The sequence below is a fragment of the Melanotaenia boesemani genome, chromosome 11 (assembly GCF_017639745.1).
Source record: "Melanotaenia boesemani isolate fMelBoe1 chromosome 11, fMelBoe1.pri, whole genome shotgun sequence".
NCBI classification, from domain to species: Eukaryota; Metazoa; Chordata; class Actinopteri; order Atheriniformes; family Melanotaeniidae; genus Melanotaenia; species Melanotaenia boesemani.
This window is the reverse complement of record NC_055692.1, coordinates 23,593,658-23,605,843: the sequence shown is the minus strand read 5'-3', so window position 1 is coordinate 23,605,843 and position 12,186 is coordinate 23,593,658. Positions and strand designations below refer to the sequence as shown.

At 37.0% G+C, this 12,186-nt stretch overlaps 1 protein-coding gene across 1 annotated transcript; it reads right to left on the bottom strand.

The window, feature by feature from the left end:
• Positions 1-270: 270 nt before the first annotated feature.
• Positions 271-8,418, bottom strand: adrb3a (adrenoceptor beta 3a). Its single transcript, XM_042000275.1, has 2 exons — positions 6,569-8,418; positions 271-1,222 (listed from the first exon to the last, which is right to left on the bottom strand). The coding sequence occupies exons 1-2, from the start codon at positions 7,831-7,833 to the stop codon at positions 1,195-1,197; spliced, it is 1,293 nt and encodes a 430-aa protein (XP_041856209.1). The 5' UTR covers positions 7,834-8,418; the 3' UTR covers positions 271-1,194.
• Between the last annotated feature and the right edge of the window lie 3,768 nt (positions 8,419-12,186).

The window sequence follows — 12,186 nt, the reverse complement described above, 5'->3', positions numbered from 1 at the left end:
ACAAAGATTAAGTATCTCTTGTTTGTGAAAACCCTCTTCTTATAAAACAACTGGTTAAAATATTTAAACTTAATCCCCATAAAATTCCAACTTCACATAATATTCCAACTTTTTTTCTCATTAAATTTCTACGTTTTTCTTGTAATATTGCGGCTTTTTCTAGAAGTCAGAAAAAATATTTTCCTTAATGTGGCCATAATACTCTTTCGCAACAATCCATCACACACACACTGCAACGAAAAAATGGATGTTGAAGTAAAGATTTCTCCATCAAGCCCATCATTATTCTTTATTTGTACTGTGTTAAAGCTTACAATGCAGCTTACCAAAGACAAAATAATTAAAAAAAAGTAGATTTTGTTAGCAAAATAGCATATAGCTTTCTTATTTGTTATCTATACCTGCAGTTTATAATACTGTACCTTGTACAATAACATGTCTCAATGGACTGTTGACTATAATTATATTTAAGTTGTCCTGACAAAGTTTTCACAGCCATTTTTATCGCTATAGTATAATTTAACATAGACAAAGGAATTTAAGAAACATTGTGCGAACATCGAGCCAAGGCTCAAAACAAAAACATTAACACATTAACCTTAGTGTCTTTGACAACAGACACTAAGGTTGAGTATTTTAATGCACAGCTTGATAGTTTGGACGATATTACACTGAAAGATTCGTGTGATGAAAATGTTTCTACAGTGAAGACAGCTTAATACAGAACTTATAGTCAACATTTGTATTTTGCTACAGATTCAGTGTATCATAAATAGATAATTTACTTGACAATGTACTGTACATAGTTAGTTTATGCTCACTGTTTTGAAACCACCGGTCACACATTCTACACTGTGTCCAAAGGTACTGGAATGCATTGTTGTATTAACCAACATAAAGTCTTTTATAAACAATATGTAAATGACACTGGGAAGTTCATCTGGTGCCATCAAAGGTCTGCAAAGCACTGAGCCACAGCAGTTCAAGGGGGGGGGGGGGGGGGTGAAAAAATGTAGTCACAGCATTCCTGTCCAGACCAAATCAGCTGATTCTAGTGAGTCCAGTCATCTGTTCAGGTCTAGCCTTTTTCTGTTGCAGTTGTACTCTTCTTTAGCTCGTCTTCACTGGTGTTTGGTCTCAGACTTTGCAGGAATCACAGTAACAGTTTGCTTCAGTAGCTTGACATTTTACAGTTCACCCATCCTTTTCCTGCAACGTAAAACTGAAAAAGAAACAAACACATTAGGAACCCAAGTTCAGTAGGATGACTTAAATGTTGTTATACCTTTTCATAGTTTTGGTGTATTGCCTCTATCCTAAAGATAAAGATAACTGACAGATCCAACAGTCACTTCTGCATATATGTCATGTTTGTCTTGACAAAAGAATGTGAAGCTGCTTGCAATCACAACCCATCATTGCTGATTAAAGTCTGCGTGCTTTGATTCTATCCCAAATCAGTTTATACCAATGACAAATCACAAACAACGTGGGACGGTACTGTTGGGTGTGTGTGTTATGTAACATTCAAACAGATAAGATAATACTGAAGTAAAGCTACAGCTGTTATGAATGTCATAGCATTGCAAAACTCTCATGAGCGACATCATAGTTACCAGATAAATGTAAGTATATTTGAACAGTTGTAAAACAATATGCCATGAATAAAAAAATATCCTGTGTGGCAAAACCAAAAAATATATGATGTTTGAGTGGAGGGTAAAGAGCCATTAGTCCCCCTCCTGTACTTAAAACCACCATCACACATGCAGTTGGAATTGTCTACATGAAGACTCATCCAGTGTCTTGATGTGTTGTCCTGGTCTGAAAGTGCCATCGTGGTTGCTGTGATTCCAGCTCAAAACAGCCTGTAGTTTCAGTATTATTGTATGTCTTATGTGCTTGTGCTGCACACACCCTGTACTGCATTTCAGTTTCTATCAGATAAAAAAAAAAAAAACAGCAGCTGTTTGTTGTCTTGCAGGTTACTCATGATTATCTTTTTTCTGGTGGAAAACAACCTCAACATCATCACTGCACCTTTTTTCTTTCGTTTATTTTTCTTGTTAATGACCCCCCCCCCCAAAAAAAAGACATGAATTTTGATGCTATCACCTTCACTGTGTATGTCTGCACAGGAACATAAACTACCTTGAACTATGAGCTTCATAAAAGTGTGAATGTGTGTGGTGAAGGGAACGAGCTGGAAAAAGTTTACAGAGTGGTTTAATCAGAAGCCATCGTTCAGAGGAATCTGATCTTTTTTTTCATGGCAACGTCATCTTGCTGTGCTTCTATCTATGAGATTTATTTACATTAAAGTTAGAAATAGAGAAGTATTATTCAGAATACTTTAGGTGATTTTAACTTGGTTGTAATAATTTTGGGAATGACTGAAAACAGAAGTTTACAGAAAACAATGTGACGAATATCAGCTAAAGATAAAAATTTCACACATTGCAAAATTCTTATTTACTAAATGTGAAAACCAACCAGTTACAGTTACTAATTATATCTAAATTCTGAACTATCAAATGAGATGTCAAATCTAGTCAAATCCATTCAGAGATATAAAAGCAAGATATCAAGAAGAGTTTTATGTAAAAATATATTTGAACTAAATTCTTGTTAATTATAAAACAGAGTGTATATTTTTTAATTATTTTGTGCACACATTTACTTTCAACTTGAAAGCCCATTTAAATAGACCTGAACAACCTCTAAATAAGCTTCAATGGCAGGAAAGAACAAAGTAATATCTACTTACAGTTTGAGGCTTTTTATTAAATAACCCAAACCTCAAAAACTTAAAGCTATACTAATGTTGGATTGCTGCTCAACTCCGCAGTGCCTCCAGTTGGAAAACCTGATGTAGTGTGATTGCTTCAGAGGGCATAGAAGGGGGTATTGGAGGGTTTCCTCAGGTCAACACTCTATGTTTAGCTTTATCCTGCTCCTTGTTTTATGCTCCCTGCAGCTCTAAGCTAACTAAATGCAAGCGTACAAGCCAGTATGTGAAGCCGAAGAGGAAACACGATTTTGCTAAAGAGGAAAGCATATAATGACAGGGTTCACCGCACAGGAAAGTGTACAGCCCCTCCTATCACACATTAAAAACACCAAGTTACTTAATTGCATGACTAATTATGTATGCTCACTGCAGAGCATTTCTTGACTCTTCGTTGAGATCACATGACGCTGTAAGCTGCCACACATTAGCATTCGATTCGTAAAAAGCTTGCCAGTTTGTTCCGGCAATGTGGTGACACCTAGTTTCCTACAGCATAAACCTGTGATGCCAGGCTTATGAACACAATGTCCTTTTAGATGAGCTCTCATGAGCGGTCAGCTAAGTCTGGCAAATTTAAATAATCTGAAATGACAAGTCGCTTGCAGAGCCTCCACCCTCAATATTTAACCAGCAAATTTCATTCTCTTCCATCTCTCTGGTATGCACTGACTTTTATTACCCATCAGACTGGTTCGGAACTAAATCTGCACAGACCAAAATGTTTCTGATTGAAATGAATTTATATCTGACAGAGAATTTCTGTTTCTGCTCCACAGTCAGCCTTCAATTTATTCCACCACCTAAGTAGTCCATGCTCTTTGAAATGAAATGTTCTGCTCTCTGTTTGGTTTGGTGGCATATCAATGTTCTCAGTCATTCATTAAATATTCTTACACTTTCTCCCCCTGCTGAAATACCTCAGGACCAATACAAGGAGCATGACAGACAAAAGCAAACAACTACGATGCAACTAAACCCTGAACAACTGACAAACTGACATGTGAAAATTATAGAGAATTGTCATGAAGGGAATCTGTGAAGAATTATGTTTGTCATGTCACACGGTGTGTGCGTGACACAAGCAGACGATGGCTCTGGATGTTGATAAGGGCAGTGCTGGTGTGCCAGCATGTAATTCTATGAAAACAAAGTAACTATTGATAATGTTTGTACTTTACAGAGTGGAGTGGTAACTTCGCATCTCAGTGGTTGTATCTCACTTTTTTATCAGTCCTGCAATACATCAGCTCATGACTTAACAGCATTGCTATTGCATGCTGTCCCAGGGTTTAGGGAAATATGCCGCTCGGTTTTGCTTTTGTGGTTGCAGTTAACTGAATGTTGACAGGGAGTTTCTCCAACCAGTGCTTACGGTGGCAAAATCCGCACTTTAAAGCAATATCTTCGACTATCCTCTTCCTATTTCAAAAAGCTTGTCATTTCCTTCGTCAAACCTGTCTTATAGTCTTGGATTCGACAGATACGTATTTGAAGGCCTGCTCTCACTTACATTTGTAATCCTGCTCAATAAGCAGGGAGAGTCCACTGAGCCTTTCCCTTGGGGTGATTTACTGCAGAACACACCAGACTCCTTTTATGGAAGACTTTTATATGCTCCTAAATATTTCCTGAATTAAATGCCCATTGATGTCTTTAAACTACCACAGAGGGACTGTAATGAAGGAGAAAAATTATGTTTTATGTGAAGAGTAAATACTTAAAAGGACACATCCATGGCCCATAAAACTAGATTGTTTATGGGAATTCAGATGACGATTTAAGGACCTTTTAGACACGCGGTTTCCAATTGCTGTAAATTATGAGCTGTAAATTTAGATTTATTATGTGTAACTGAATAACCTTTATTCTATGTTTATTAATATAAATATAAGTTTTCGAGATCAAAACATTTTCAAACTTACTTTGAAATTGTTTGAGTAAAGTCACACATGCATGCTACTGTTTCAGTTTAAACTTGTGCACAAACTATAGTAATTATGAAGTATATTATTATATATATAATTCTCTGGTTATGATAATCAGACAGCTAAAGAATTAAGGACTTCTGTCAAGAATCATCTTAAACATTATGAGGAACATTTGATTTCATAATGGCAATATTTGATTTCTTTTATTGGAATTAAAAACTGTTCAGATTACCTGTAAATTTATTACCTAAGAATAATAATAAGGTACTGGGCAAATTTTGTAAATAGGTTATATAAGTGGCCCAGATTTTACAACTCTTCTTCTCTAGATTCTACCAATACCATCTTAACACATGGCAACTGGTACAGTGTGTTCAGCAGGCCCACAGCAAGCTTGTGTTGGAACAGTGATGAATCAAATATGCAGCTGCCCAACCCCAGTTAACCTCCGCTAACGTTTCATTCTCATTGGCTGTCAGTCTTGTAAACAGTATGTCCAGTTAAAGGGGGAAGTCTTGTGCATAAGTGATAAAGATTTATCTGCTGCAGGGGGTGTTGGGCAGGGCCCACTGAGGCCCACTGACAGGCACACAGCCACTATAATATCTAGGAGTGTTCTGGAGTGTGCCATGTGGTCTGCCGAATCAGCCTTTAACAGATCACTAGCTGGCTCATACAGTGACTTCACTTTAATCTTTCATTAATCCTTGTTTTTAAATAGTGCTAAATAGTGACAATACAAAATCAAAAGAAAATAAATTACTTACACTAATAATTTGATTGCATTGCTTTTAGTATAATTCATTATCAGTGTCTGTGCTTTTTACATGTGTAAGTACATTAATAGAAAAAGTTCTTTATGGAGTTATTTTTAAAGTTAAGTGTTACCTGAATTGCACAAGAACTTGAATATCAAGTTTGTCTGTTCCAGTCAGTATATTTTTCTCCTGGGCTTCAATACTCTGATGTGGGAGCGCATGTCCAGAATTGGATTTCTACTTTCATGACCTGCATGAAACATCCTTTTCTAATAACTTAAAATGCTCTAAAAAAATAAGTAAAAACTTTTACAGTTTTAATATGTTATTAATTTTCATTTCATTAATGAAAAAATATAAAACTATTTCATATGTTTTGTTTGTTTCATGTGTGCAAGACTTGCGCAGATCATAAATGATCCGTTTGCATCAAGAAAGTATTGAGTAATTTAAACTAACTCTCTGTGACATTGATTCCACGCTGCAAGTTTTCCCACAGCTGCTCCACAATATCGGGGATCCCCTCACATATCGTTTGATGAAACAATGGTGTAACATACAGAAAAAAAAGAAATACACATGACAAACAGCTGTCAAAGCCACTATCTTCTGAACTGTATGTTTTAAAGAAAGTCAAAATGAATGCGTTACCTCCAAGATGTATTTGTGTTTCAGAATTAAGACTATTTTTGTGTTAATATAATTATTTAAAATAGTGAAAGAAAAATGGTGTAAGCACTGCTTTTGTTCTTATGTGTTCTTGCTGAAAGAGTCCTCAAAAAGAGTCCCCTGTAGTGGACTCTTAATTACATAATTCACCGTGCAATAATATAGACTGGTGTTTCACGTTATAGCAGGTTGTTCACTGTTGCCCGGTAACCCCAAGACAGTATCTGGGGTTTCCTGTGTTCTCTCTCCACGGGCACCTCCATATTGTTTTCCAAAAAAACTCTATTCTTCTGTTTTGAATAAAACGACACGAGTTGTGTAGTTGAAGTGAGAAATTGGCTCTTCGCTTTCTTTCTACAATTCCCCCCCCCCCCCCCTTTTTTTTTTTAATGACAGTAAAAATGATTAAAAATGAAACTTACTCTTTGGTTTCTGGCTCTGAATAGTCACTGAATTGTGTGCTGCCATTGGACTGCGAAGGACCAAGGGAAGTCTCCTCACTTCTGCTGCCCAGGCTGCCATTGCCCTCATTTCTATCAGCTGAAGACTTTTGGAAAGTGCTGGATGTGCTTGTCTCAGCTTGCCATAGAAAGCAGGAGCAACGAGTCCGCAGTTCTTTATAGAAATCATTTAGCCACAGGATGGACAACCATGGGCAACCCAAAAGGTTCTTGAAGGCTGTGCGAAACTCTGGACTCCTGCAGTAGATGATGGGATTGAGGCCAGAGTTGATGTAGCCAAGCCAGTTTAACAGCCGAAACAATTCTTGGTTTACTAGTTCTCTATCCAAAGCGTTGAGGATGTTGGCAATAAAAAATGGCAGCCAGCACATAGTGAAGGTCCCCATGATGATACCCAAAGTCTTAAGGGCCTTGTGCTCCTTGACAAGCATTAGTCTCGATGGCCTCCTCTTGGCACTCTTTCTCCGAACTGCATTGTTGCCACTGCTGGAGCTCGCACATGCTGATGGCTGGATATTGCTGATAGTGGGGTTATTTTGTGTCTGTGCTAATGGACATTCATTTTGGAAACGCATCCGACTCTTATCTATGAGCTGGACCTGGCGTGTTGCTATTTCAAAGACTTTTGCATACACAAATATCATTATGATCAGAGGAATGTAAAAGGACACTACAGAGGATGAAATTGCAAAGGGAATGTTTGTGATAAAGTCGCAGCATGTCGTGTTTTTATAGCAATCTTGTGCTTTCTCATCCTCCTTGGAATGCCAATCCCCTTTCATAATTGGTACAAAGGAAATTAAGGCAGACACAACCCACACTAAACAAACTATTACTCTTGCACGACATTTACTGAGCAAAACTTTGTGCCGCAGAGGCTTTGTAATGGCTATATACCGATCTACTGCTATGACACAAAGCGTTTCAATGCTCGCTGTCACACACAGGACGTCAACAGAAGTCCAGAGGTCACACAAAGTTAAACCAAGTAGCCAGTTACCTGTGACCACATAACTGGCCCCCAAAGGCACAACAAGGACCCCCATGATGAAGTCTGCACATGCTAGGGACATAATGAAAATGTTTGTTGAAGTTTGCAGCTGTGGAGTGCGCGCCACAGCGAGGATAACCAGCAGGTTTCCCACTACTGTGACCAGTATGATGATGACCACCACGACAAGGATCCAGGGTCCCACAGGGTCATGGTAGGGATTACTAGTTGACATGTTTATGGAATTTATCTTTCACTGGGTCAACTCAGTCACAACAAGTTAAAAGGCTGTTTGGTTCCAACATCAAAATGATCACAAGCAAAAAATCTTCACAAGCATCTACACAAGAATCTGCTCAAGATTAAGAGCTGATAATGTTTTCCATAGCAAATTTCTTTTCTTCTGTTTTCTTCTCTTTGAAGTTGAAGCTCACATTTCGCACCTTAGGATTCTTGCTGTGCAGCACTCAGAAAGGAATAGTGGGTCTTCATCCTTCTAAGATGTGAACGTTTGAGGATGCTCTTGTATTCAACAAAATGCTTTCCAGGTAGGTTAATCCAAACAGCTCACAGAGCTGGAACAATATTAGTTACAGGACCTTCATGAATCCAAGAAAAAAGTCTAAACATCAAGTGAAAAAAAAGTTTTGGCCTTTAAAAAAAAAACACCAACTATGTCCATTTCAAAATGTCCACTAGGACTATTCTTCTTACTGGATCCTGTTTAAGCCACGATGTCTCAGTTTGACTGCTTGGAGATCAAGGAAAGAGTGACACTGTTACAAGAACCACCAGAGTGCACCAAAGTGGCTGCCCACTCTTTCTTTTGCTCTCTCCCTCTCTCTCTCTCTTTCTCTGTGAGGTTGCCCAAGATCACATTGGCTGTAATCACACGCTGGCTGAAGGCAGAAGGGAGGAGCCTTATAGTGTTTCTGTGTATTGAAGACACACATGTGAATGATCCCACACAGAAACTTAACTACAACCTAAAACGTACTGGTGTGTTAGAGCATGAATAATATATATCAAGCAAAAGAAGTATTCAGATTTTTTTAATGTATATGAATGTACTGCTTACAGTAAAAAAATAGGTTTAAAGTACTGCTTATAGCAAAATAAAAAGACATTACTAGTGAAACTCCATGCCTGAAAAATTCACTTTGGTAAACATTCTAGCAGAAAACAACACTTGATTGGTTCTTCTAATGGATATATCACTTTAGAATACATTTATAGAATCCGGAAGTATGTTTTTTTTTTGCAGCTTCTGAATAAACCAGCTATGATGTCTGTTTTTTTCCCCCCCAGTGAGATTATGACAACTTTTGTTGGAGTTAAAAATAAGTGAATGATGCCTAGCTGAGGGGAGCATTCAGTATGCGTTGCAACTATTAACAGCTTATTTGAAATGTGGCCCCAACCACATGTTGCTTTTTGTAACATGTCCAGAGCCAACAAGGCTGATTTTAGTTATATCAAAGTGCTGAATATTAAAGGACCTTGAATAAAACTCCTATAACTAACATGTGTCTTACCTGCAGTAAAAAAAAACATTACAGCATTCTTAGGTTAGAAACTGATGGAGTAAAATTTGACAGGGGCCGCTAACAGTAGCTCATACTGGAACCTCAGCATGCCATAGTAAAAGTAACAGTCTAAAAATCTACAAGACTGAAGTTGTAGATATGGTTATGAAGATGTATAGTTTGAGTTGTTTCACATGGTGAAAAATGAGCCCTTTCTGACCAGATTGTGAGTCTCCAAGGTTCACATACTATCCCACAAATTAAAATGAATATCCCTTATAAGGTCTGAAACTTTCTCCTTAATAAAGCTGTAAAACTAATGTACAATATTTCCTTCTGAAATGGGCAATCTCAAACTTAATTTACAGAAAGTACACGAGTAAACATAAGAAGTAACTGACATGTCTTGAAATGTAACATTAATGTTTGGAAATGGACATATTTCTATTAAATGTGATGTAAAGAGTGATAACCAGATCTTTATAACATCTCTGATATTGTTTGGAACATAAAACATATGCTTCTTAACTCTAAATGGTTATGTGGTCATCTGACTCTTAACGGTGCATTAGTGTCCCCTTCACTGCCAGTCTCTGTTTTAATTTACAATGATGAACACTTCCCCAAATATTAACAACACCTTCAGCTTTATGACAAATGGAGCAATACCAAACTATCTCACAAGTTTACTGTTGAACTTCAATTCTAACTCTTTATGTTCACAACTCCAAAGGCTTATTAGTAATACAGATTGGCTTGTGGTCAGCTTTGCAGACCACAAGGTGTGATGCATCCCCATCTGAATAGAGAAGGAAATAACTGCCCTCTTTTTGACTCAGAGCAGTTAAGAAAATAATAGATTGCTATCTCTCTATTGCTCAAGCTGATGCACTGAAGAAGAACAATCAGGCAAATGCCTTGCATGTGATTCTCTGTAGATATCCAGCACTGCACTGCTCTTCTGAGCTGTCACAGAGCGGCTCCTAATTTGGTCTCTGTGTGGTTTTTAGTTTCCACCTTGAAGTTGACTTTTTCTTGTATATTAAAGCGAATTGCTTACATGCAGATCTACATTTGTTTTTGAAGTTTCAGGTACTATTATTATTTATACCTTGCCATTTTCCCTTTAAAGCTATTTTAGGTCATATCTTTTTATTAGCTTATATTTCATAGAGCCTCAACCCCATTATTGGCCTATCATTACCATGTAAACACACTCGTTCTAGTTTAAAGTATCCTCATCAGGTGAAGCAGAAAGCAGCTTTAAAAGAAAAAGTAAAAAAATTAAAATAACATTTAAAAAAAGGATCAAAAACTAACTTTTCACCAAAAAGGGGACACAGTTAGCAATTAGCTAAGCCTGATCTCTCCCAGCAAAAACATATTAGACCAATGGTTACAAAATGACCACAAATGCAACTAAAATTAGTGCAGTTCTTTTTTTATTTTACTTAAATATGTAAAGGAATGTAAAACCGTGGCTTATAATTAAAAAGGTACAGTTATCAACATTTAGACTGCTGTAGTTGAATCTTAGTTTTTCTTTAACGCTGGGCTTGATCTTTTGTTTGCTGTTTGGATAGGAATTGGTATTATAGAAACTTTGTGTAAGGGTAAGGATAAAATTGTGGCCTGCATTTTAAAATTGGCACCACTAATGACATAAAAGCCCTTTTTTCTGGCTCCTCAGAATACAGAAGATGCGGAGGAGATTTCAAAGCATCCTCTTGCTTGAATATATTATTAAAGGATAGTTTGCATTGCAGTTGTATGAGGTATTCACATTATAATACCTACCATGAATCACTGTTGCCAGTCCCAGTTTAAATAAATGAACACTGTTAAGGTACAAAACCAAAGCAATGTAAAACTTTGTGTTATATCAGTAAACCAGAAAATATGGATTTCCACCATGTGGTAGATGTTGTCAGTAGCATCTATTTTAAAGGAAACCATGATGTTTTTCTATACTTACTAAATAATTTAGGTATCAAAACCTGAAGTAAAATGAATGGATTTTGTAGTAGCATCAACAAATTTTGTCTGGAAAAGCAGACCTAATCACCTTTCAAAACTGATTTTTCCAGCTTCTCACTTTTTTCATGTTGTTTTAGACAAAAATAAAGAAAAGTGAAAAAGTCATGTTCAAGTAATTAATCACATTGAAAAGGATTAGTTCTTTGACAGCCTCACAATGCTGTGAGAACGCTGCTTTAACAACAAGGAAAAGGGGTGAAAATATTCTAAATATAGGATGATGAAATGGGGGAAGCTTGGCTGGCATTGGCACCTCTGGATTTTTTTTTTTTTTTTTTTTTTGTAATTGAGTGAGTTTTGTTTTGTTTTTGCACTTTTGTTTTTGTACTGATTAAACAAACAAGATATAACATGAAAAATTGCTAACTTCATAGCGGCTAACTGCTTCCCTTGTTCTCAGTCTTGCCCAGCTGAGCTAACAGTTGCTGGATCCAGCTTCCTGCTTAACATGGTGAAATTAGAGTGGTGTCACTCTTCTTATCGAAAAAGTAAGTACATTCACCAAAATACCAGACTTGTTTCTAAAGAATTTTTCTGAATATTTTACTTTTATAATAAAGCAGGCTTTTTTTTTATAGATGGGCTTGAAAATGACTAGATTCATATTTGAAATGTGTTGTATTTGAGTTTATTTTTATTTATTTATTTGGTCTCTGTATACATCCTTTTCCCTTCATTTATGCTTGAATGGCTTGTTTTTCTTTGTATTTGTCTAGCTCACTTTGTCACTCATCAGACAGGAAGTTGTGCAGTTGTAAGTGCATTCACAAAAGGGAAAAGCAGGCGAAAACAAAACGCTGGTGCCTTTCTAAACTTGATGACCAAGAGGGCCTATCTGGCAGCATTTCTGCAGATGAATGTCACCTCTGGGGAGCTGACAGCTTGACAACTGCTCATTTGTCTTTGCGTGAGAAGATGCCATTGGTGAACCTGGACCTGGTCCTAGTCCAGTCAAGAACAGCATCTGGCACACACAGAGTTGTTGAAAGTCGATTCAGCCGTGACGGATTTTCTCACCCTAATCA

Coding starts and splice junctions, on each gene's coding strand:
- adrb3a (XM_042000275.1), bottom strand. CDS start 7,833: ATGTCAACTAGTAATCCCTACCATGACCCTGTGGGACCCTGGATCCTT. Junction 1,223..6,568: donor TCAGAGCCAGAAACCAAAGA/GTAAGTTTCATT, acceptor TTTCTTTTTCAG/TTTTACGTTGCAGGAAAAGG.